This window comes from Copidosoma floridanum, unplaced genomic scaffold (genome assembly GCF_036245765.1).
Source record: "Copidosoma floridanum isolate Cflo_tuat_1 unplaced genomic scaffold, Cflo_Japanese_pri ptg000004l, whole genome shotgun sequence".
In the NCBI taxonomy this organism is placed as follows: Eukaryota; Metazoa; Arthropoda; class Insecta; order Hymenoptera; family Encyrtidae; genus Copidosoma; species Copidosoma floridanum.
Genome location: NW_028321881.1, coordinates 38,221,288 through 38,248,381, shown reverse-complemented (window position 1 = coordinate 38,248,381; position 27,094 = coordinate 38,221,288). Strand labels below are relative to the sequence as shown.

At 38.6% G+C, this 27,094-nt stretch overlaps 2 protein-coding genes across 4 annotated transcripts in view; one reads left to right on the top strand and one right to left on the bottom strand.

The window, feature by feature from the left end:
* Window positions 1–7,901, top strand: part of LOC106643053 (uncharacterized) — a 38,653-nt gene extending 30,752 nt beyond the window's left edge. For 2 of the 3 annotated variants that reach the window (XM_089598058.1, XM_089598059.1), the window contains 6 exons: window positions 4,234–4,355; window positions 4,547–4,732; window positions 4,810–5,000; window positions 5,076–5,173; window positions 5,269–5,779; window positions 5,852–7,901. In XM_089598058.1, coding sequence (XP_089454184.1) covers window positions 4,234–4,355; window positions 4,547–4,732; window positions 4,810–5,000; window positions 5,076–5,173; window positions 5,269–5,779; window positions 5,852–6,055 — 1,312 coding nt within the window. In that variant the 3' untranslated portion in view covers window positions 6,056–7,901. The remainder of the gene's footprint in view (window positions 1–4,233; window positions 4,356–4,546; window positions 4,733–4,809; window positions 5,001–5,075; window positions 5,174–5,268; window positions 5,780–5,851) is intronic. The other variant, XR_016293664.1, reaches the window with a different exon arrangement.
* A 5,655-nt stretch (window positions 7,902–13,556) lies between these two features.
* On the bottom strand, window positions 13,557–22,110 carry LOC149375840 (uncharacterized). The gene is made up of 6 exons (XM_089597021.1): window positions 21,903–22,110; window positions 20,777–21,299; window positions 20,285–20,675; window positions 18,693–19,753; window positions 17,665–18,600; window positions 13,557–13,635 (listed from the first exon to the last, which is right to left on the bottom strand). Exons 1-6 carry the CDS (start codon window positions 22,108–22,110, stop codon window positions 13,557–13,559), a joined length of 3,198 nt encoding a protein of 1,065 aa, XP_089453147.1.
* Between the last annotated feature and the right edge of the window lie 4,984 nt (window positions 22,111–27,094).

Below are 27,094 nucleotides of genomic sequence, written 5' to 3'. Positions count from 1 at the left end.
TGAACAGACAGGAAATCGTCAATTTTTAATTTGTTGCAACAATTACTCCAACATATTGGGCACTGTATTAAAGGTGAGCTGTGAAAAGAGGTAGTCGAAGAAAATCATGCGGAGAATCAACTGTATTGATTTATAAACAATTTATAAAAAATTTTATAGGCTATAGATTCATGCTCATGCTAACGCGTAACCCTTTTTTGTAAATAAAAACACGCTAGATCTCAAAACGGTGATATTCAACTCTCTGCTGCTACCTCCAACTGTGTGAGAAGCAGAGAGCACCACTTGCCACTCAGTGAGAGGTGAGCTGTACGGGCTTCCGTATTTACTAATCTCATAACTGATATCATACCTGTCATACCATGGGTACAGTGGAAATACCTCCGGTAGAACATCTAACCAGTTAAGCTAACACTCTCTGCCATAGAGATATAAGAATGGAGCACGCCAGAGATCTAGTTTACTATTAGGATTCCAAAAGGTCACGTGACTCTCGCGATATACATAGCCACTTGAGGGAAAAATAACACAGGCCTTATGGGTGCAATTCTATTTTTATTTTTTTTACACGTTCAACGATTGTAATACGACAAAAGCCTTTTGATAACATATTTTTGGGGAGATGACAATACTTTAACTATTTTTTTCTAACTCAATTAGTCTTTTGCAGCTCCAAACTTTTCTTTGAAAGTGCGACAACGCACATTTAACCTATACAAAGTTCTCCCGTTCCCGACTATATACCTATAGAAAAACAAGCAGGGTTTTAATAAGGTTAAATGTGCGTTGTCGCACTTTCAAAGAAAAGTTTAGAGCTGCAAAAGACTAATTAAGTAAAAAAAAAATAGTTAAAGTATTGTCATCTCCTCAAAAATATGTTATTGAAAGGCTTTTATCGTATTACAATCGTTGAACGTGTAAAAAAAATTAAAATAGAATTACACCCATAAGGCCTGTGTTATTATTCCTCCAGGTGACTATATATACCGCGAGAGTCACATGACTTTTTGGAATCCCAATAAGAGGGCGCGATACGTGGAGTGAGAGAGAAGGCTGCCAGTGAGTCCCCTTGTATCTTTGTCTAACCAAAGCATGCGCAGACTTGTGAAGTTGGCGCCCGTAAATATTAAATATTAATATTTTGCACCCATTCAGGGCTTAAACGATTCCTCCTTACTTGCGGATTTATCCTCCACTTGAATTTTTATTTGCGGATCAATAGTTTGCGAGATATTTGCAAAATAAAAAGTCGAAAATGGGCGCGGCGCTGAAGTATAAAAAACTTTGTTTTAAGTGCTAAATTGGGTTAAAATCCAATTCTACCTGTACAATTCGATTCCTCCTCATTTGCGGATTACGGAGGTATATAAATTAATGTAATTAAATGTCACAAAGTTTGTAAATAATGAATTTAATTATTGAGTGAGAGAATCTAGTAACTTTTGTCTAGTGACTTTTGGTCCAGTGCACCGTTCCTGTTGTTCGGTACATGTCGTTTCCTCCGTACAGCGGGTTCTACAAAATATTTATTAGAATAGAAAACTTTAGTAGGTATTAATCTATTAATTATTAGTTATTAGTTATTCAGCCTTTGGGTAAATACACACACACAAACACATTTTTCGATGACTATGCAATCTAGAGTAAACCCATTTAATAAACATTTTTTAAAATTGAGTACTTTTAAATTTATTACTGGGGCTGTGTTTGCATAGGCTCCGTTTGTAGTATGTTAAGGTCACGTGATCATTTATGATAAGTGCGAGTGAGACGGTGACATCATGCTGTCTCCCTCGCACTTATGATGAATAATCACGTGACCTTAACAGACTTAATAACAAACAGAGCCTTAGGCGAACACAGCCTGTGTCACTTTTATCCGTTTCCACTGGTCGGTAACTTGATCTTCAATTCGCCTGATTGATCATTTACGCGTGAAATTTGAATGCTTGAGCTGTTTTCTGAAACTTGTCCAAACAAAATTATGACTTGTGTGCTTACTTAGCTGTGGCTTGTATTGTAATGATAGCTGTACTGCTACTTTTTAGTTGTGTTGTTATTTGTTTCTTGAATAACAACAAATATTAAAATTTCGCGCGTAATGAATAAATATTAGTCCACAGTGTTTGCCACAATAGATTCCAGATATTAGATTCTCAAGATGAAAAATCTGTATCTATTGACAAATAATATTTTCTTTGAGTTTCAAGTATGTAATGTATGTGTGTGTGTGTGTGTATTGACTCAAAAGCTGAATAACTTATAACTAATAATTAATAGATTAATACCTACTAAAGTTTTCTATTCTGATAAATATTTTGTAAAACCCGCAGTACGGAGGAAACGACATGTACCGAACAACAGGAACGGTGCACTGGACCAAAAGTCACTAGAAAAAAGTTACTAGATTCTCTCACTCAATAATTAAATTCATTATTTACAAACTTTGTGACATTTAATTACATTAATTTATATACCTCCGTAATCCGCAAATGAGGAGGAATCGAATTGTACAGGTAGAATTGGATTTTAACCCAATTTAGCACTTAAAACAAAGTTTTTTATACTTCAGCGCCGCGCCCATTTTCGACTTTTTATTTTGCAAATATCTCGCAAACTATTGATCCGCAAATAAAAATTCAAGTGGAGGATAAATCCGCAAGTAAGGAGGAATTGTTTAAGCCCTGAATAGGTGCAAAATATTAATATTTAATATTTACGGGCGCCAACTTCACAAGTCTAGCATGCGCAACTGCTCACTATCAGTGTTCATGGCTACTAGACAAAGACACACGGGGACTCACTGGCAGCCTTCTCTCTCACTCCACGTATCGAAAAATTTGGCCCCGGGCGTGCTCCATTCCAATATCTCTATGCTCTCTGCACCAATAGTAAATTAGATCTGCTCGTCACTGTGTAGCCCGTTTCCGGAGAAGACTATACGTATTTCAGGACGTTCTCTCTTCGCCAGTTAAGCCGGCTATCCCGGCCGAAGCATCGAATCCACTAATCCCTGCCTATTGGGATGTAATATGGGCCACTGGAGGGGGTAATAAATTCAACATGGCGCGGAAGAGTCAACGCATATGCATGCGCAGCATAGGACTCGGAGGCTATTTTTCCTCCGTGTTTAAATTTTTGATGACAATGAGGCCCGTACGTTTTCCTAAACTATATTAACATCAGGAAGCAGCTCCTGGTGCACTTTTTTATACTCTAGAGCTATGTATACCACGGAAATCTGAAATAAAATACGCAGCTGATGATAGCTTTCCCGCGTATACATATATCTACAGCAGTGCTCGTATAAATATAGGTACAGCACTCTATCAGCAGCTACGTATTTTAATTCGGATTTTCGTGAGTTACATAGCTCTAGAGTATAAAAAAAGTGCACCGGGAGCTGCTTCCTGATGTAAATATAGTTTAGAAAATGCACGGGCCTCATTGTCATCAAAAATTTAAACACGGAGGAAAAATAGCCTTCAAATCCTATGCTGCGCGTGTGTATGCGTTGACTCTTCTGCGCCATGTTGAATTTCTTATCCCATCCAGTGGCCCATATTACATCCCAATAGTCCTAGCACTGTTTCGCATCCACCCTGCAGGCCCGATGATCGAAGAAATAAAACACAAAATCAGGTCAAACAAGCTTAAATTGGCGGAGTAAGATTGATCGGGATGGAATTTTTTGCATTCGATTCGTAATACCGTCCTGAAACTTTGTAAAGATAATTATTCAATGCATTTTAAATAAATAAATTATTGCGATGAAAATACTGATTTTATATAAGCAACGCTAAGAAGCATGAAATAACAATTTTACAACTCGGTTGATTATTATAGAAATAAGTTCAATTACGTTACTCGGAGGTTTTGGGGGTCGCTGAGCACGATTATGCAGTCGGCGACGGCGTCCGGGGCACCTGGGGCCCAGGGTGGGCGTGAAAAAAGTTATCTTCTGGAATTTTGCCTCTTATGTATAAAATACTAAGCCAAAATACATACTTGGGGAATTGTAGGATCGCTGAATACAAATCTGTATTCAGCAAGGACATTTAAAAATATTGTTTAACATTGTATAAATACATGGTAGTATGTATAAAGTTTTGCCAACCATTAATGTTGCTAATAAAATAAAATCGTATAATCTCGATGTCATTATTATTACAATTGACTTGCTATAATAACAATGCCACGACTTTCATGAATTTTAACATTTCCATCGATTAGGTCGATAACTCCACGCAGAAAGCGCTCATCTGAGGAGAGGAAAGTCGCCATAGCACCCGCATTAGTAACAATACCAGATACCAATCTTGTTATGGCGGGACTGACCGAAAGTAGCTCATCAGGTTATTTATATCCCTTCCTGTGCCGTCTATTCTTTTTTTTCTGGCTCGAAAATCTAAACACAATTGAATGCTTTGATCAATCCAATGTGAGATTTTCTAACCAGATCTTTACAGTATACTAAAAAGAAAAAATCATATTTGATACACCTCCTGATTAAAAGAAAAAAAAATCTACTACCGTCCATTCGCAGGTTCATTGACTGACAGTGTGTGTACCGCTTATGAAAAAACAGCCGCTAATAAGTTATCCGATAAGAGTGAAATGTCCAACAGCAGAGGCGGCACCGACAGCGATGCAGAAACCGTCAAACCTGAGACTCTGGCCGAGTTGGAGAGCAGCTTTGCTCCCATGACGAATCTTACCACAATGCTAGGTGGTGAGTGTACTCATGTTATTTACTATTATTCTTAGACCGTCGTTGTGCACCGCTCATTCGAAATTTTAATACCACAGAGCTGCTTCAGAGCATGAAAATTGGCACGGTTAAAGATGCGACCTCAAAGTCCGAGGAGAGCTCCGAGTTCATCAGCAGCAGTATACAGTATTCTTATACGGACTTTAGTAACGTGGACCACAGAATCAAGCTCCACATCATACTGAACGTCTTTGAGCACGAAAACGAAGATCTTGTTCTCTTGTTGCGCGTTAGTTCTTATCTTACTGGTACAATTTGGTCTGGGGGAAAAAAAAAAAGTTATCCACATACTACTTACTTTTAGGCTGACATCTTGACTCGCATCTCCATGAACACGTTTCCGGGATGCTTGGTCATGTCGACTGCTAAAGTGTACATTTTAAAAATAACTGGACCTGAAGGGTGAGTACGCATAAATACGACCACATAGATTAATGTATTTTATAAAAATATATCGAAAATGACGACTTACACCTAACTTTTATTTGACGAACCAGAGAAGATCCGCAACGCTGGCTGCACAAGGAAGCTAGCTGGACGATAGACCGACTAAGATGCTTTGCCCCACTGCCATTTAAACAAGGCGTGCTAGTCGAGCTACAGCATCCCAATAAGCCCGGGGAGGGCGTCAACAACAATCTAGTCGTATGCATTCTTCAAGATTTTCAGAGGACGTCGAATTTTTTGTTCTATCTGACAGATTCTCCGCTACCCGCCAGCTGTGAGGTCGAATTCATAGTACCACAGAATTGTAATACTTCCATGAAGGACATTTTAAAGTCTTCCAAGAGCCACAGGGAAAACGACTCTGTGCGCCTGCTAGCGCTCTTTTCGTCGGCCGTTCTTACATTATCAATTGACGCTGTCAAGCTCAAAGTGTCCAGTTTGATCGTTACTCAAAATAATTTGATCGTCACTCAGGACAAGGTCGATTGGCTCTTATCGGATAACAGTGACAAACTACCGACCATAGCTTCCGAGCAGGCCATGAGTAATTTGATCGAAGTGGTAAGATTTAACTACGGTACGTTGTATGTCGTCCCCTAAAGTTAATTCTGATTGATTGTTTACTGTCAGCAGAACTTTAATGGGTCCAAACTGACTCTCAGTTTTCTGGACGAAGTAGCGGGTGCTGAGGCGATCTGGTGCTTAAGCTTCGTGTCGCCTGGCGCAGCCGAGACCGTGATAAATTCGATTCGTCCACCCTGGGAGGAGATGTTCTCGGTACCGCTTCAGGTGATCAACAGCGATGCCACTGCAGCTCTGCCAATCGAGCACACATGACGACAAAACCAGAGTGTCTACGTCGAGCTTATTCGGCTCGTCATTGTGCACAATATTGTTCACATCAAGCGCTTCATTCTCACTTGTGTCATGTATGTCTACTTGCTGTGCAATCTCGCCGGAAATGAGTTTGCGTATAAGAAGAGACACTGAGTTGGAATTAACGTTTATGGTAATGAGACATCCATCCTAACACTTAGTGCTTCTTGAGATTTCATTTATTTATTTTTTATAATTGTTCATTGACTTTATCAAATTTGCGCGCGTACACGTGTGTATATGTGTGTGCGTGCACGTAGGGATAGGTGTAAATTTTTTAATACTAATTCTATTTGAAAAATGTGTTACATGAATTTACGAGTACAATTATTTGTATATACCAGTGGCCTGAAAAGTAAATATTTCCGTCTGCGGAGCGGACATATCCCGGGGATATATTCACTTGCTAGCCGCTGGGGCACGAAAAATTGTATACTCACCACGGCTGAAAGTAAAGAAGCCTCAGATCATCCGTCCGTGTATCGACAATACACAGACGATCAAAGAGTTTCCTTACTTTTTTGGCCCAGGTGCATAATATACTGTATAAGGAATTGCAAATAATTATTACAAATTATCTATCAAGAGACCATTATTTTTCTTATAATAATACTCGATTACATTCTTATAATAATATAATACTCGAAGCGTGTTAAACAAATTCGAATTAATTAGATGTAGGTATAACTTAAAAAATATTGATGCATATTTTTGAAAAAGTCTATTTTTAATTAATCTGCTGTTATTTACCGTTTGTTGAAGGTTCATGAAATATCTTAGATATAGTGATTCCTACGAAGTTACTATCTTGCAGAACTGCTATATCCTGAAAGATACATTTTTTTATAAGTCATGCGAAAAAATTGCGTACCTCTAAAATTTATTTCAAAGATAATAATCAAATTATTTAAAAACAAAATTTTCAAATATGTACCCACGCAACACTAAAATTTTTGCACAGTTTAATTTATTTGCTAACACATACGTACTATTAATAGGCTGTACAATTAGTAAATAAATGCGTACATTAAAAAAGAAGGGTCGATGCAATAAATATCAATGCGAAAAATTATTGAACTTGTAAAACTAATAATTTATACATAAAATTAAATATACTAGCCTAATTTACTTACAGGCAAGCAAAGAAGCAATCAATGCTGTAACGATGTGATTCTGTGATAGTTTCTGTCTTAGTCAACTTGTAAAATATAAATAAAATGCAAAAAACTGGAAAAAAAAACAATCATCAACAAATCACAATGTAGGCATAAAAAACGTGTGCCTGCATGTTACCCAAAGGTTTATAGGGTATGAAAAACACATGTATGCTGACAGTAAAAATATAATTTTTCAAGATTTATTTTTCTAACATATTTAAAAGCTCCCCTTACACTACTGATAAGAACTCTCAGGATATTTAAAATTTAGGAATATTGCAATTATGCAAGTATGACGTGTCTGTAAATATATCTTAAACTAATTGCAACAAATTTTGTTAAATTTACGAATAGTGGTTTAAACTTTTAATAATATCTCATTAATTAATAATAGTATTTAAAAAACAAAAAAATGTAAAACAAAAAAGTAAATTTATGAGGCATCAGTAGCACGAAAAAATGATTTGATTATATAGATTTGATCCTGATATCTGGTTTGGTTTAGTTTGGCTCCGTACTGAGCAAAAATGTCTTATTTTTTAACTGTAAATAACAATATGTACGTAATTATTGAAAAAACTCACGTTTTACTTTCTTGTATAGATAGAATTTTGTATCCATCCGATAAAAATAAAGTTTTCTTAAAAATATATTTAAAAAATGTTGACACCAAGCCTTGCTCAAAAATGTTTCACGGAAAATTTTTTTTCGAAATTTATAAAGTTGTAAATCCACAGACCAGGAGGTAGGTATATATATATAAGAAGGAAGAAGAGTGGGATGTGGTGTGGGGTGACTAACTCTTACAACTAATCGGTGTATTGCCTGAGTTATGATCAGCTATCTTACTGATAAACACTAGGGATAAACATCACTGGAATAAACATTCATAGTTTTTCTACAAAATTGAAGTAGACTGTCGTTATTTCGGACCCCCATCCATACACATCCGATCCCCCTTTATTTTATAGTGCCCTCTTGGCTTTCCCTACCCCCTCCTCTTAATGTCAGTTAAAACTACAATAGTTTATCCGTTATTTCATGAGGTATAATTTTCAACCCAACTTCGACACCCTAATACTTTGTGATACCCTATCAGCCTCGCCTTAGCTACTTTTAATATAAAGTAAAACTATTTAAGTTTGTTATTTAATTTCGTTAAATTTTCTATTTGATCCCTTTAGTCATGCAACTACTTTTTAACTCATGCTTTAAAGAATATAAGAAAAAATTCTTTCGATTTTTTGCTTCCTTTAACGGGTTGCGTTTTCTATTGCGTACCTCTTATCCTTCTTGAAATATTACAACAAAATTGTAATCTCAAGTGCACTGCTTCAATAACTATACATTAATTTTGGCAAATATTATTAAATGTAAAATGTATTATATTATCTTGTGTAGAATTTGCTAACACATTACCAAACCACCATTGAAGTATTGCTATGGTACGCTTTTTTTTAATCCCTAAAAAGTTTATTAATTGTGTTATCAAATACGTATAAATACATGACATAGGTAGTAGTATCTTACTCAGTCAAAAAACAATGAATAAGCTTATGGAATGTTTATGCAATGGACCTCGTCAGCATTCCTATTTACCACGTAAAAGCAAAAGTCCTTTTTCCCTGTTTATCGAAATATGTTGGTTATTTTGATTAACTTCAACCTTTTGTAACGTACGATATACGAAGGATGCCACACTGACTCTCGCTAGTAACAGCGAGGCTCTTTATCAAGAAGGCATCGACGGGTGGGGAACAAGCTAATAATATATAAGGCCCAGCGACCCTCTAATAGCAGCGCAGTCGGGCAACCAACGAGTCGGGCAGTTCAAAGGGGTCAGGCGAACCAAGGAGATCGGACAGACCAAGGGGAGTACACGACGAGACTTAGAGGGGAACACACGCGCTACTTTGCCTTTAATTTCGGTATCTTGAATAAAGCTCTTGATATAATGTGTTGGTCAATTCCGCGACGCACCTCCTCACCGATATCATTTCCACGTAACAGTTTTGGTGCTAAGTGTGGGGTTTGGTGAGAATCGGAATTTTTTATTTTACGCGTTACACAAAAAATTCCGCCGAGAAGCACACATAGTGCCGCGAGAATACGACGATTTGAAATCAAGAAGCCGAGGGTCCAACCAGAAGCGACAGGACTGATTTACGAGCAGCAGTGACAGCAGCCCGGAAGCCAGTAGGACTATCTAAGGTACTAATTGCTGATAATCACGAGATCAAGCAGACAAAAGGCGAGGGAAATGGTCTCCAAAATTTTATTTCTATTGGTATGCATAGCAACGTGCACGTAAGTACATTTGTAGTAAATTTTTTTTCCCTTACTCCCGAGGCACTTATTAGGAAAAGATAGGGTTGGGGAAAATTTTTAATTTCAATATATATTTATATTATTTCGCTGGCTACCCTTTTTTTTAGTGGTTTTTCTCTCGAGACTCGAAACAAAAATCACGTGGGATAACAAACTTAAATATACAGTTGACTAGACAATTTTTTGAATAACAAACGGGAAACAAAGAGATTTTATTAGTACGCCTGGTACAGACACAGGGAACATCCGTAATTAATTACTTACACCCACATCGGCTGAGGAATTTATAACTATCTTTATTATTATTATCTTTTTAACAAAAATAAACGACAGACAGCCCCAAAAGAATAGTTCCTCCCAATTACCACCAAACAAAAATAAAGCGATAAAAAGCAAAAGTCAAGTGAAAGACGAACGCCGCTCTTTTACCGTCTTATCTCGCTACTTACGTTTCTATTCGTCGAATTATTATTCAGCCACCACGTAGGTAATGAAATAAAGCCCTGCAGCTAGGAAAATAAACAAGATTTATTACAATCAAGAAAGGAAATACGATGCACGACACATATATAGATATAAGAAGTAGAAAGAAAAATGACTCAGTTCGGTGACTTTATTAACGAGCTGGAAGGCGATAACGAAGGCCCGGGTAAAGATATTATAGCCGACATGGGCAGGCCAGGGCCCAGTAGAAGGCAGCAAATAAAATATGACGAAACAAATGTTAGAATTGGAGCTCGAACCAGAAGGGTGTGAAAAACTTGACGCCCTAGACGAAAAGACTAAGGCTATAGCAATGGGGTTGTTTTCAAGGATTAGGGCAAAGCTAAAGAAGACAAAGGAGGTGGAGGTCCCGCACAAGGTGGTCACAGAAACCATCCGAAATTCGTCACCGACAAATGGGGATTACAGGGATATATCTTGTGACACAGACGTGAACACAGGATGTATAAACAAAGACGCGGGTCTTTTTTCGAGTGGATTATACAATTAAAAAAACAATTTAAAAAAAACTTAAAATTGTATATGATTTCTTGTTTTTCTTTTCTACTTATTCAAAAATACTTCAGGTCCTCAGTTTTACTGTTATCACACAGATAATACCATCTGTACTGATCGATATATGTTGGAAAAATCTGATTTTAAACTATAATTTTTATTCATTATTTGTGAAAAATTTACAGCTGTAGTTTATAGCTATATTTATAGCTGAATTTAATACATTATTATAGCTGTTTTAAAGGTAGTTGTAGCTATAATTATAGCTATAAATTATAGGCATACTAATAGCTATAAATTTTTGACTGAGAACAACCATAACCACCTACGCTGACCGCAGAACGCGCAACTAAACATTCTGCCCACGCTCAGTCATATGGCAAGCAATATCCCGTTCTTTGATGGAAACCCAATCAACCTGCCACTATTCGAAAGGATGGTAAGGATGACTGTGGAAAGGGTGGGCCCAGAAAATGAATTATTTTTTCTCGGCACACTTGCGAGCAGACTAAAGGGAAAAGCGGCTGAGCATTTCGCGCCTAGATTGGCTTTATTCGGCACGGTCCAGGAATTTCTTCGGGAACTTGCGAGGAGATATAGGAGCATAAATAATTCGGATACGCTGATGGCACAGCTAAAAATAATTAGACAGCAAAACCGGAAATCGATGTAGGATTACGGCGGAAGAGTACAAGGATTGTATAATAGGCTGACGATGCTGCATGATTGTAATCTAAGCCTACTCCCTATCCAGAAGCAGGTTCTGAAAGAAAGTGCAGAGGCAGAGGCAGTAAAACAGTTTACATATGGCCTACACCCAACATATAGATGTAAAATTACATGTTTAAACCCAAGGACCCTCTGCGAAGAAATTATAGAAGCGCTGAAAATAGAGAGAGATCTTAACTTACGGCATGCGATACCAGTACGTACACTGCCCGCACACAATAAAGCAACAACCGAATGGGGGCCAATAGTAAACCTGGCAAATATAGGAGAAAGAACAACAGAAATCACGGTAATGGGACACAAGGAGCAGCAGCAGCAGCAAACGTAAAACGCTGTATATGTATACTGCGATGGCTAAACCGGGCATTCAGTCGAAGAATGCCGAAAACTGTAAGCGGTGATAAACGACAGAAAAACGCTAAGAGATAACGGGAGAGAACCAAAGGGAAATTGCAACTATTGTCAGAGACCGGAACACTATGTGAGAGACTACCGCTCGCGTAAGCAAGACATGGTGGAGGAGGAGAGACAGCGAAACGAGGGGCATAACCAACCCGTAGATAATACCAATACCAACAGAAACGCCTATAATTGCGGGAATGGAAATGATAATGCTCACAATTATAATGATAATAATGATAACAGGGGCTATAACAGTGGCCCAACAGAGCCATATAACAAGAATAATAACTACTACAACAAGAATAACAACCACAATAACAGAAACAACAATTACAACAATAGAAATAACAATTATAATGATACGAATGATTACAGTAACAGGTACAATAACTACAATCCCACAGGCAGTAATTAATACTCCAACCGCGGCTACGGTGACCCGTATAATAACAACAACGGGGAAACATTCAACTGTTATGGAAACATCAATAAGAATCAAGACAGCAGGAACGGCTATAACAGGGATCCAGTTAGGAACGGGCCACCACAGGATGGAGGCCCACAGCAGCGAGAAAACAGCGCATACGGTCCTGACAATAAAAGAGACGCACCCGCAGCTTTAAACTCGCAAGATGTTCGGCATGCTCCTCAAACGTCGAACATGAATTAGAAAAAGAAACGGAGAGAAGCGTGTACGGCGAGAGAAAAGGTGTGAGAGAGAGGCTACAAGAGGCGGAGCAAAAAATAGTGGAGGCAGAATCGTGCATCAACAGTCCGAGTACTTACGCAGTGCGGGGGAGTATAGAATGTAACACTGCAGAGTGCGAAGACACTCCTACACAACAGGGGGGCAGACGCACGAGGAAAGGCAGGAGGGCCCGCAGAAAGAGTAATCGGATAAAGGCGCCAGACACATATATAGAGAATGACGCACCCAAGCTATCAGAGTCTGACGAAGAAACAGAGCAGCTTCCCAAAATAACTATCAAACTTTCGGGAACAAGGCATATGCCACCATCGGTCCAGTTACGAGGATCACAATTAAGAAATGGAAAGGCGACTTTTTATGCGGATACAGGCGCAGAGATTTCGGTTATAAGTAAAGGAAAATTTTCTTAGCATAGACATTGTAATAGACAGTAGGTATCGAGTGTCTATTATCGGCGTGACTCATGGAGCACGCAAAACTTTAGGCACAGTACAGGCTCAGTTACAAGGGCTGGAGTGCACATAACATGTTGTCCCCCATGACTTCCCTATTGACGCGGAAGGAATCATAGGGTGGGATACTTTTAAGCAATATCGGGGCCAGATAAGCGCCGCCAAGAATATGATTAGATTAGATGATGTAGAGATACCACTGTTAAAGCCGGAGTGTTTCAAAATACCTGCGAAATACTTAGACAAATTAATTATGCGCGAATAATAAAAAACAAGAATGAGGCAGAATATGGCTGGATACCCCTCCAAGAGATAGAGGAATTAATAATATTTGGGAACTTTATAGCTAGAAATATTAACGGAAAAATAGTTGCAGAATGTATTAATATGAGTGAAGAGATAAAGTACGTGCCTGTTCCGGAAGTAGAGCTGCTAGATTACGAAGAAATTTACCGGGATCACTCAAAAGACGTTGAAGGGGACAATGTCGAAAGCTTAGGGGAAGCAGTGATAAGGTTATTTAATGAGGAAAAAAATTATGATGAAGAAAAAACGGAAAATTTTTCGAAAAACGAAAAGGAGTTAAAGAAACAAATACAGGTGGACAAGATCATGCAACTTGTAGACACAGCCGGTTGCAACGATGAAGAAATAGAACATGTAAGAAGACTGATCGAGTCAAACCCTTACGTATTTGGCCTTGATGGAGAACCTCTCAAGGCAGCACATCTATTAAAACATCGAATTATTACGACGTTGGACAAACTCATCGTGGCGAAAAGGTTTAGCTATCCACCGGCGATAAGGGATCAGATCAAAATCGAAATAAAGAAAATGTTTGAACAAGGGATAATTGAACCCTCCACTTCGCCATATAGCTCGAACACCTGGATAGTGGCAAAACAACCGGGGCCAAACAATAAAAAAAGGGTGAGAGTAGTCACGGATTTTCAACTACTAAACGAAGTTACGGTAGGCTCATGTCACCCGCTACCGTTTCAGAGTGATATCTTAGAGAACCTAGCGTCGACACGTTACATCACGGTAGTGGATCTTAAGTCGGAATTTTTCCAGGTGGAAATACACGAAGACGATGCACATAAGACAGCATTTTCAGGCCCAGACGGGCACTACCAATACAAGAGAATGCCAATGGGATGCAAAGACTCGCCAAACACATTTTTAAGGGCTATTGCACTAGCACTCGCAGGGTTACAAGGCCATGAAATAGAAGTGTATCTTGATGACATAATGGTCTTTGCTCTTACCTTCAGGAACATGAGAGACGATTCACGAAACTGTTAAAACGGCTGGCAGCTGCAAACCTCACGATTGAACCTAAAAAGTATCAATTCTTGAAAAAAGAAGCGGAAGTGCTCGGTCACATTGTAGGCAATGGACAAATAATGACTGACCTAAAGAAACTTGAAGCGGCTAAAAATTACCCTCGACCGACAAACGTAAAGAAAGTGAAACAATTTTTAGGTTTCGTAGGGTACTACATGCGATTTGTCAATAATTATGCACGAATTGCCCAGCCTATATCGAGTCTCCTAAAAGCACGCAAAGCGAGTACGCGTCTCGCTGTCTTAAAGGGAGCGAACTCCGCTACCCGACCTACGACAAGGAACTATTGGCAACTGTATTTGCAAAAGAGCAATTTAGACCATATTTATACGGACGCAAATTTACCGTAATTACAGACCACGAGCCGCTTAAGCACTTTCATTCGTCTAAAAAACCTGACATTCGCTTTAACAGACTTAAGGCAGAACTTAGAGGGTATGAGTTTAAAGTTATATACCGCCCGGGCGTCAACAACAGACCACCGGACGTATTATCACGAAACCCAGTACTACAAGAGGGGGAAGTGAATTCCGAAAGGCCTTGCCAAGAGCTATGTCAGCTGGCGGACGAACAAGAGAATGAAGAACTGGCTGATAGCGATGGACCTCCGGCGCGCATATTTAAAATACGGGCAACTCTTAGGAAGAGAATTCAAGGTAGGCCGAAGAAAATAAAAGTCCATTGTATCGATTCAGAAAACTCGAACATCATAATAAAGAAAAAGAAACGATATCGCGGCGAAAATAGTAAAAAAGGTTCAGATATGAGCACAGAAGCTCAAGAAAACGGCGATGCGGACTCTGAATCAGAGGAGTCCTACGAAAATAATTCGCCGCTGCCACAAGCAATAAAGGATCGAAACGAGTGGGAAGTGCGAGAAGTTGCAGAGAAAGGAGGATTAATTTCACAGGGGTCAGCAGACGGAAAATTAGGCTACATTAAGAAAGAGCCAGGCTTTCGAAAAGGGATAACCACTACAAGCACGCCAGCAATATTAAAACAAAAAGAAAAATTACGGAAAGCACGTAAACGACAACTTGACACTTTACACAGACACAATCCACGTTTTTCAGCCTCGCGACTGACGCAATACGAGGGCCCGTATGAAATAACAGGCATTGATTATATCAACAAAAACGTAAAACTACAGAGAGGTGACGAAATAAGAGTATCCCACGTAGATAAAATCAAAAAAGCATGTATGGTGAAGGCACCGCCAGAAAATGCTAACAGGGCGTGGGACACGAAGAGACTGACTTGAACATTCGACTTCGCTTAAAATTTTCGTAGCCCCCGGCCGCAGCGCGAAAATATAACAAAAATGAGGGATCAATTAGATTTACGGTAAAATTTTTCGCGGCCTCTGGACGCGCCGCGAACTATATATATATGAGACCATACAATTTCTAAAGACGTCAAGAGACAACAAAAATAAAGGTATAGTTATATAGTGAAATGGAGAAGGGTGTTCTCCAATATTAAAGAATGAACCAAACAAAGAATTATAGTTTTTTCCTTATTCTATGGTGGGCACCAAAAAACAGTAGAATAAGACGTTATTAGAAATGGGTGGAGGGGGTGTAGCCATACTTTTAATCTGATACACTAACTTTCGTTCAAAAAATTTTTATGTATAATATAATTTATTGTTAGTGAGACAGAAACTGATGAAACAGAAGAATCACAAATTTAATTCACTGAACAGTGGTGGTGAGGTGTAGACAAATTTAAAAATAACAGGTGTAACGTTGAGTAGCAGTGCACTATATCTATTTTCAAAATAACTTATTCATTAAATATTTATGGCAGTTGACACGCGCAAACATCATTAAATATTTATAGAACACGCGCAGCGCACCATTTAATAAGTGTGGCCACAATTAACCGAAAAAAGCAGCAGCATTTAGCTCAATCTAGTAACTTTATGCAAAAACGGTGCACGCTACTCAATGATACTTCGTACCCTGGAAACGATGCATAAGTCATACGAAATTTTATAAAAGTCAGCTTTTATCGATTTTCGAAAAATTGTGTCACTTTCTAGCACGTGTAGCTAAACTCCTTCAACAGTTCTAGTGTTTTCACTGGGCTCAAATAAAAGCTGGAATCAAGACCTATTGACCAAAAAAAAATTTTGTTTGATTTTGTGCCTCCATTCAAAAGTTACAACTATTTTAATTAAAACGTAAATATCGCTAATAATATGATTTTAGCTGAAATTTAGTATCTTTCATAAAATCACTATAACTTTTCATTCGGGGCATAAAATTCAAAGATTTTTATTTGAATCATTAAGACTATGTTTTTGCTTTCATTTAAGCCCAGATAAAGCCACTTAATGGAGTGTACCACTTAGCTACTAACGTTGAAAGTAGCACCACCGTTTTTGCAATTATGTAGCGAAAAGAGGCCAATTGGACGAAACCCCGAGACATATGTCTCGTCTTTAAGCCCAACAATGATGAAAAAAAAGTTTGGCTGGGATTGATTGCTCTACAACGAAAAAAACAGCACTTTGAGGTAAGGTAGGGTCGGAATGGAAAAGTTCAGAATGGAATTTTTAAAGTTTGTATAGTGCTCGTACGACTCATAGACGTATTTTATCTCCACACAATTAGCATACATCATATTTCATAAAACATACGCTTAGTAAGTATCTCTGGCGCGAAGCGCTCATGCCATCTCACGAGTAAAAATTTCAATAGCTAGGTGGTACAAGCTGATAGGGTACAGCATAACCATGAAAAACATGTAGTTTTGTTTTTCACGATTATCAGGTACTTTATGGCACATAAGCATTCGTTACAACGAAATGAGGTATTCAATAATTGAAGATCAAACGAACTTACCTGTAAGTGAAGTTCGATCGAAATTATACGAAGAGCCTCGTTCGAAGAGATTACATGTAGTTACCCTTTCGTCCGCCAGAGGTCACAACGTTTAGAGTCCCTGAAAAGGAAATAAAGAAACGAAAATCTGTAGGAGTGGGGGACGGTACGGCTCCCGCTGCCTCGCTGTGCAACTGTTCTCTTCATATTTTCAGAGTTGTATTGTAAAATTGCTGTTCAACCTAAGGGACGGGTGAAAAGAGGCAGATCAACCTGCCATAAGCTGGAAAATGTTATCAATAAAAATTATATTGGGTGGGACTGTAATCTCTTCGAACGAGGCTCTTCGTATAATTTCGATCGAACTTCACTTACAGGTAAGTTCGTTTGATCTTCAATTATACTTCATACGCCTCGTTCTCAAGATTACATGTAGATGTTAAGAGAAAAGGCAATTTTACATACGATAATTATTTTGTACAAAACTTTTATTGATTTAAACAAGAAAAATTTTTAGAATACAAAGATAATTTGAACTATCCGCAATACAAAATCATGAGCTTATAACTATTGAGAAGGCTTTGGTATTGACAAAGTCTGTGTTATCTTAGAACTAAACTCATATAAATCGGTTATTATAGGTCTATTATAGAAATTTTGGAATGCCTGCGAGCCTGCTGTCCAACCTGCCGTCCTTTTTATCGTGTCTAGATTAACGCCCGCGCTTAGGGCTGCAGATGACACAGCATGTCTCGTAGAATGGCTTTTAAAGATCGAGGTGTCAACACCGCTTTTTATTAAGACTATCTTAATCCATCTGCTTATTGTTTGCGCACACACCGCTTCGTGTGGTTTCTTGGTTGCAATGAACAAGTTATCTACGTTATTCCTAAAGTTCTTAGTTACATTTAGATAATGGCACAGCGCTGTAGCAACACAGAGACTGGGCTCTTCCTTAAAGTAAGGGAGAACTAACAAGGGCTGAAGACGGCCTGGCGCTGACGTCTTGACTAGCTCGTCAATCTTAATCTCTATACCGCGCGCAGTCTTATAAATGTTAGATACTTTAATCTTCGAGATCGTTTGTGCTCTATGCGCTGTACATAACGCTAGGAGCATTACAGTCTTATGGGTTGCATCTTCGAGGTTTAACAACGAAAAAGGAAATAAAGGTCTCAGGTACTTAAATACTATAGATACGTCCCAAGTTTGCGCATATCTTGGAGAGGCCGGTCGCAACCTAAAGACACCTTTTATGAACCTTGATATTAAAGCGTCTTCTCCCAATTTGTCCCCTGAAATAAGGGATATCGCCGATCTCATTGTATTTAGAGTAGCATAGGATGCACCCAGATCAAACTGAGCTGACAAGAAATTCAATAAACCGTGTCTATCCGGGTTAAAAAAGTCTAAGTTGTTAGTGGTACAAAAGACATGCCAACTCTTCAAAGCCGAGTTGTATTGTTTAATTGTCGACGGGGCAAGTGATGCTAGCAAGATATTGATCGCCTTTAGGGGAGCACCCTTTCTCCTGAAAGCTTCCCCGACACTTTGCCTGCAATTAAACGGAGACAACTGGCTTGTGGATGAAACTCCTTCCTAAAAGGAGAAAATAATAAGTCAGGCGCTGGACCAAGGACTATTTGCTTAGATATGAGCAACTCGAGAAAAAGGGGGAACCATGGTTGGCTTGGCCAGAAAGGAACAACCATAATCCCCGTAGCTTTTTCCCGCTTAATCTTGGCCAAGGATTTCGTAATCAGACTGAAAGGCGGGAAACAGTAGAAATCTAAGCATGCCCAATTAGCCGTAAACGCATCAATTAAGAAGGCTCTAGGATCGGGCTTCCAAGAGAAGAATAACCTGCACTTAGCGTTCTCTGAACTAGCAAAAAGATCTACTTGTGGGGAACCCAGAACATTGGTAATATAAGTAAAAGCGTTGTCATTCAACTCCCACTCAGTGTCTATGTTAACAATTCGCGAAAGTCTGTCCGCTATGCAATTCTTGGCAGAGGGGATATATGAAGCCAGCAAAAAGACCCTTCTCTCTTCTGCCCAATCCCAGATTTCCCTAGATAGCTTATTGTAATTCGGAAATCTTACGCCGCCCATTTTATTTACATAAGCGATCGCCGTGGTATTATCAACTCTTAAAAGAATCTGACCGTCTGAGACCTTGTTTGCCAGGGAATCTAGAGCTAGCTTTATTGCCAAAAGTTCTTTATAATTTATATGCATGAGCTTTTGATCACTATTCCAGTGGCCATACACTTCATGTAAACCATCCGTAGCGCCCCATCCCGAGTTCGACGCGTCTGTAAATATGGTCATCACAAAGTCCAGCGTTTTAAATGTATTACACGCGATTGGAAGTTGGTGGAGCCACCAGTACAAATCGTTGCAAGTTTCCTTTGTTAACGGCATAACTCTTTCAAAGTCGAAGCTACTTTTGAAAAGCGCCAGAGTTTTCTCTCTTTCTAATACTTTAGTATGTACGAAACCAAATTCGATGGCTGGTGCCGCTGCAATCAAATTGCCTAGAACTTTAGCAAGATCAATGATTTTACACGCCCTCTTCTTAAGCGGATCTTTGATTAAATTAATTAATTTAATTCTCTTAGCCTCTGGTAACTCGAGTGTGTATTGAGCCGAATCAATAATAAAACCCAAAAAGGTGCACCTCTTAGACGGATACAAAAAACACTTCTTCCAATTAATAAGAAAGCCCAATTTTTGTAGAAACGAAACCGTAGTATTTACGTTTATAGTACAGCTAATAGAATCCTGGGCAATACAAAGGAAATCGTCTAGGTAAAGAACCGAGGTAAAACCCCTTGCCCTTAAAAGACCTACAACTGGTCTGAGCAGTTTCGTAAAAATGTAAGGGGCTATACTGAGACCAAATGGCAAACATGTAAATTGGTATAATTGTCCTTTCCAGATAAAGCTTAGAAATTTACGGCTTTGCTTGTGAATGGCCACTGAAAAGTACGCATCTTCGAGATCAATTTTGCACATATATGAATCCCTGGATACGAGGGCACAGGCTGTTCGTGTATCCTCCAGTTTGAAGTGAGGGGATGTAATAAACTTATTTAATTTCTTAAGGTTAAGTACAAAGCGAAAAGATCCGTCTGGCTTGGGGACTAAAAAATAACTAGAAATAAAATGTCCATCCCGATGCGAACATGTCTCTATCGCGCCCTTATCAATCAAAGATGTAATTGCTTTATGTACCTCCGACTCCTCCCTGGCTGAAGAGAAGGTAGGGATTGGCGCAGTGCTTTGTTCAACCGGCTTATTAAATTGTATAATTACTCCCGAGACATATTCAAGGACATGCTTGTCAGACGTTATCTTTTCCCATTGTAACGCGAATCTACTCAGACGACCAGCAGATTTACCTACAGAATTTATCTCGACTGGTTGACATTCGATGCTCTCCCGCGGCCTTGGTATTGAGTCCTCTGATTGAACGGCTGGTTCCTGGGGACGGGTCGGAAATTCAAGCGAGACTTGAAACGGTTCTGGAAGGACCCCTGTTGACGGCCTGCAGGCGGGATGGGCCACCTTCCCTGCAGGCTGTTCGTGTTTAAATAACTGCGAGCTTCTAGGGGCTGGCGAGCAGCTTGAGTATTTGGTTTTATCAGGGCTTTGGAAAGCCTTTCCATACTCTGCGCGTTTCTGACCTTGTCTCCTAAGTTGGATCCAAAAAGCATGCTATCTGACCTGGTACTCTCGAGCAGGGCCCTGTTGTCTTTGTCCACTCCCGACAATATGAAAGCCTTGCGTGACTTAACCTGACTATTCATTAGTTCAGCTAGGAGCTTGCCTGCATCATATAATTTCCGAGTACAGTCCAAGCCATTGATTTCTTCGTTGTCCTCAACAAAGCATGTTAAAACTGATCCAATTGCGCTTAAGGCCGCCGCTGCCAACTGTTGTCTTTTAAGCATTGACGCATCCCTTGTCTTAGAGTGCGATTGTAACTTGACTTGAATTTCGGGATTAATGACTGGAATCGGGAAATCTGCTGGAACACCATATTGCGCAATTAAGTCGTCTCTCACTTGTTTCTCTAATCCTTTTTCATAAATAAAAGACCATCTGGTTTTTACGTCTGGATTGAGCAGCAGTGAAGAAACATTTGAGGTTAAGGGTTCCTTGCCCAGAATTTCTAGGACTGAGTTGTCCAGCGGCGGTTTCTGGAGGCTCGACAATGCATTCTCTTTTTGTTCTTTGTTGCTGTCTCCTGTAACAGAGAACAGCGCAAATTATGCCACTGGCAGAATATAACAGTACTAGGGTAGGGGGGCGAGCGAGAGAGCTGTGAATCATGCTTCTATTATAAAGTGCCTGCTTCTAAGAAGTGCACTTATTTTGAAAGAGCCAACAAAAAAGCTCTCATGTAATGTAATGTATGAGGCCATATTGCCTGATAAAACTGGCGTGCATAAATGCAGCCTGAGCATAAGAGTGACAAAGCTAGCACTCACCTGCACACAATGGTGTGATAAACACATGGCATGCGCGTCGTACGAGCGCGCAAACGCTAGAGACAATAGTTTATGGAAAAATGGCCGCTCTTTGTTCTAGTCCAATAATGTATGCTTTACAAGTCCTTGTGATGACAGGAACGATAAGGCTTTTAACAACACGTCCTACGAGCGCGTGTATAGCCGTCTGACCTGCGAACCACCTCCGGTGATTACCAGATAAACATCACACGTAATACAAGCGTGCGATAGCCTCTTATAAAGAAAAAAGCAATAAGCGCCGAGTCCGGGAAAATACACGCCGGGGCGCGCACATAAAGAGAACGAGTAGTTTAGCAGAAAAAGAGAATCTGGCTTACCTTTATACTTAACGCCTGGAGCTCCTGCCTCGTCGCTACTGTTGTAGTCCTTGACGAAAAATTCGTCTTCCTCGGGCTCCGAGCCTGATGAACCTTCATCATCCCATGTCTTGCCACGACCCTCCAGGTAGGCGAGTTGTTCTCCTAGGAGCTTCATCTGCTTCCTAACTGCTCCAATGTCCAAGTCCACGGATTTCCGCTTGCTCATGGTTTTTTAGCTTGACAGCTGATGTACGAGGTAACCTCATGGACACAACGGAAGAATATGAAGAGAACAGTTGCACAGCGAGGCAGCGGGAGCCGTACCGTCCCCCACTCCTACAGATTTTCGTTTCTTTATTTCCTTTTCAGGGACTCTAAACGTTGTGACCTCTGGCGGACGAAAGGGTAACTACATGTAATCTTGAGAACGAGGCGTATGAACAGTGTTGGTCTTCAGTCCTTAGATTTTGGCCCCGAGCGCTTGCCAGCGCCACCCCCGGGGCCAACTAGAAGTAATCAATCAGACTCATCATGCGTGCCTAGTTTTTTCAGTAGAGTAAGGCCTAGTTTGATCAGACATGCCCAAGCCCGAGGTCGCGGAAAAGTCCCTACCGTTTCAGCAGACGAGTGCATTCAAATAGATTGCAGAGATTGCTATTGACGTAGCAGGTGCGTATTTTGAGTATGTTTCTATTTTAAAGTAATTTAGCTTAGTGATTTAAAGACACTTGCAATATTACATCCAAATGTTTAGAAAAGCTTTGTTAAATTATAATACGAATTGTTGCTTTACGTTGCAGATGCCTCCTTGAAAATCATTTTGAATAATGCATTTACTCTGGTTTGGGTTAATTTTCCAACCCACGTTGATTTGATGCACATGTCAAAAGTGCCCTAGGCATTAGGATGGATGCTGGTTCACTGCCAGAAGGTGTTCATTACACAAGGTAAGAACGTCGATATTGTTAAAACAATTAAAGTTGAAGCAATTGTTGGAAATTGATTATCTTCTTTCATTTACAGTATTCGAGCTTGCGATGAAACAAATGTAGATAAGGGATCTGTTTATCACATACTTATCACTGCAGTACAGCCAGCAACAGTTCCTAATAATTTATCCCTTCCAGATCTCATCTTTAAAAATTCCTAATTCAAACCAAACACTGTCCAGCATCAGCAGTGGTTATTGTGGTAGCAAGTTCGACATGAGAGAAGTTTGAGCGATGGCAGACCTGAGCTGCCTGACGTGTTGACTGTCATAAGAAGGCAGAGAAGTCAACTGGAGAGTGCTGCTACGGACTGTAAGTCTTGAAGACTGTATTTGCCTGACAAAAGTGACACTCCTAGTTATATACCTAGTTTGCAGAGGTTCAGCCAGCATACTATCCAGCCACTTGAGGCATGTGTATTGGCTTCTCCAAGTGAAAAAACCTAAGGTAGCGAGTGAATCTAAGCATTGTGCATCACCGATACCAGCCATCGTTCTGGAAGAAGGAGGACACGCCAGTTCAGAAGAAGCTGTCACTGCCACGTTTACCAAGCTCAATATAACTAAAAGTTTAGCATCCGAGATTCCCAGCACGAGTAATCAGCTAACGTTGCCAAAAGACAAGACAAAACATCAGAGGACATTCTCAACATCGCGCGATGGAGATTATAAGTCGTGTTCAGAATATGAAACCAATAAGGATCATTTGCGCATCTGTCTTGTTTGTTTTCGCCATCAAGATTTAACAAAATAATTTGGGGAGCTGGCGGAACGAATCCAGCTGGCATTATTGTGAGTTGCTATGATTGTGGAAAAATAATGATTCACTTTGCTGACAAGATGTTTGAGAACGACAGCAACTGTTTGATTAGCAGTCCCGACAAACACAAAGGTCCTTTGAGAGCACTGGACTTTAATCCATTTCAGTCTCATTTTCTAGCTACTGGTGCGACAGATATTCACATGAATACTTTGTATATTAATTGGACAAATGAGCCTATGTCTCCTAGTCCCAAAAAAATTTACCACCTGAGGATGTACTGGATAAATCATGGAATACACGAGATACGTTACTTGGCAACATTTTTTTAAACATTCATAATTGACATTAGAGCATTTTGTTGTTTACAGTGCAACACATTCTTGCTTCAACATTTTAACAGCGTTGTGTCATTCAAAGAAGAATTAAGCCATGGTAATACTCACCGATGCCAATTCAAGAGCCTTTATAAGCATTATCATCAGAAATTTTAACATAACAATTCTTCATCTTTATTGAAATGTAAGTGAGATGAAAATCAGTACACTGACATCTTGATATATAGTCACACAGCTGTCTCTTGCTTCAGAAGAGGATTAAACTCCAATTATTGAACTGTGGGATTTGAGATTTGCGACCACACCGTAAAAACATTCCAAAACCATCGAAGAAAAGTAATATCAATTGCCTGGAATCCTTATAATTCTGATCTTCTCAGTTATGCAAAAGACAATAGAATTCTCTCTTGGAATCCTAATTTCAATATTCCAGTACGTAGCAGTTAAATTTTTTTCGCAACTCTGTTTTTTATTGTGTGATGCTTATTTTTTATTACAAATCTTATTTTAGGGTGGTGATACTGTTGGCTAATTGGCTCAAACAAATCATGGAAACTTAAATGTGTCTTAGTGTCCTAGATGAGCTTGATTGGTTGTGAGTACTACTTCATATGGCCAGGCAATAGCATACTCTCTGTAAGGTGGAGCTGACCATTGATCTGCTGAAACGTTGAATAAAATGTTGATTCATTTCATGGCATGAACCCATTCCCACAAGTCTCACAGATGATGCAAACAGAAGTATATTATGAAAGTAATGCTGTAGAATCCCCAGTCTCTGGTTTAATGGTAGCTAACTATGCGAATAATATCATACTTGAAGTTATACTTTTTATTTCACTAACAATGAGAGTTGGAAACAAAAATAAATTAGTACCCGAACCAAATAATATACCAATTAAGTCAGACTATACAGCTGAAATTGATGATCAAACTGCTCAATTCCAATAATTGTAATTAAAACGCTTTTAACTAGTGTTCTCGTAATTTATGTAGCTCCACAAGCTTCCAAAGTAATATTTTGTAGCTTGCTATACATGCCAGTATATTTAAAGTTCAAGCAATCAATACAGTTATTGCGCTAAAATTGTTTAAAGAGCTGCTACTTTTACAAATTTAAGTATTAGTTACATTTCAACATTTTTACAAATTAAAGCTACTTTTTTTTAGAAATAACAAACATTTTATTACACCTGGATCTGTCCTTACTCTTTTCTTCCATTATCCTTTTTCACGATATTCTCTATTGGGATTAAATTTTTCTTTGAGCTCATCAATAAATGAAACATTAATTATACACAACTTTATATATCAAAAGAAAATTGCTAGATCTACACCTATAGAAATGATGTTAAGACAAAGACAAGACTATTTAAAGAGTAAATAAAAAATAGAGAGGTAAACATAGAGACAAATAAGAGGGTAAGTCGAGTTATTAAATTGTATATTCGTTTATTCACCATAAATCAGTTATTAAAAATTTTTTTTTTTTTTTTCTATTTAATGATTTTAATTTAGTAAACGATTTTTTTTTCGTCACATTTTTTACAGTAAATCTTTCTCTGTTAAGATTGCACCTGATAATGAATATGCAAAAGTTGGACCCAACAATAGCTTAACAAAAAATCAGGTAACTGTTAAATGAACATTATGTAAACACTGGGTAAGATTTGCTCAAGATTAACATGAATATATTAATCTAAAATTACAAGAACATTCTGAATAATAATTAAACTAATTACTGGGAAATAAAGTGCCAGTCTAAAAAGCCTTGCTGTTTCGGAGATTTTAACAGTAAGTAGAATAATTCTTATGTAAGCAAGCGGTGGTGATAACTAGACCAGTCATTTATTAATTCATTTAATGAATAAATGATTCCTTCGGCGAGCAAGTGACGGCGATAAGTAGCTCTACCATTTATTAATTTACTTAATAAGTATATTATTTCATTGACAAGCAAGCAGTACCAAAAATAAATTTGGCAATTTATTAGTTTATTTGATGGATAATTTTTTTCTTTGACAAGCAAGCGACAACAACAAGTAGCTTAGCTTTTTGATGGATTATTGAGTTAATAAATTTATTCCTTGATGCGCAAGTAGTGGCAATAAGTAAATTAGCTGTTAATTAGTTTATTTTATAAATTTATAACTTCTTTGGCGAGCAAGCGATGGCAGTTCATAGCTCAGCTATTTATCAGTTCAGTTAAGAAATAAACTATTTAGTTGGGGAGCAAGAAATGCCAATAACAAGCCCAGCTATTTGTAAGTTTAATGAATAAATTATTTTTTTGCTGAGCAAGCGAAAGCGAAGAGTAGCTCAGCTATTTAATAATTTGTTTAATAAATATATAATTTCTTTAGCAAGCAAGTGATGGCAATAAGAAGCTTAGCTATTTATTAGTTTCATAATCTAATTAACTTTTTAGTGAGCAAGCGACAGCAAGGAGTAGCTCAGCTATTTATTACTTTTTTAAATGAATCAATTCTTTCTTCGGCGAGTAAGCGACGACGATGAGTAGCTCTACTATTTATCAATTTACTTGATGAATATATTATTTCTTTGGCAAGCAAACAACGGCTGTAAGAAATTCTGCAATTTATTAGTTTATGTGATGGATAAACTATTACTTTGGCGAGCTAGCAATGCGGCAATCAATAGCTCAGCAATTCATTCGTTAGGAAAAATCCGGTTTCACCTGGTGCGTACTCGACCAGAGAATCACGAGTCAGCCAATAACACTACGCTTATGATGCTTTTACTGCTAGCCTAAGTTACTATTTTATCTATAAATGATATATCAAAACTGTAATGTTGCTTAGCAGCAATGTTTGATTGCCTACTGACACTTTGTTTTTTACAATACTGAGAATGGATTAGATAATGTTTGCTGATACTTGCTTGCCAAAGATATAATTAATTTTTCTTTCTTTTATGTTTTACCAGGTTAAGTACCGTGACAGTCTAAGCATCGGATCCAGGCTAATCTCTACCTGTATCACTCATACTGTTTCGCATTCACCCAGGCTCGAAGACCTGTTCAACAAGGAGAAAACTCAACAAGAAAATTATTTTGACATCTAACTTAACGGAAAAACCTTTTCTGAAACAGACCGAAGTTTAT

What these genes read in the sequence shown, in the direction of transcription:
- LOC149375840 (XM_089597021.1), bottom strand. Translation starts at nt 22,110, where the DNA reads ATGAGCAAGCGGAAATCCGTGGACTTGGACATTGGAGCAGTTAGGAAG. An exon ending in TCCAGGCGTTAAGTATAAAG is followed by an intron (nt 21,300 to 21,902) that starts GTAAGCCAGATT and finishes TCTCTGTTACAG; the next exon opens with GAGACAGCAACAAAGAACAA. An exon ending in ATAATAACCGATTTATATGA is followed by an intron (nt 13,636 to 17,664) that starts GTTTAGTTCTAA and finishes CGCCACGATGAG; the next exon opens with TTTGTCCAACGTCGTAATAA.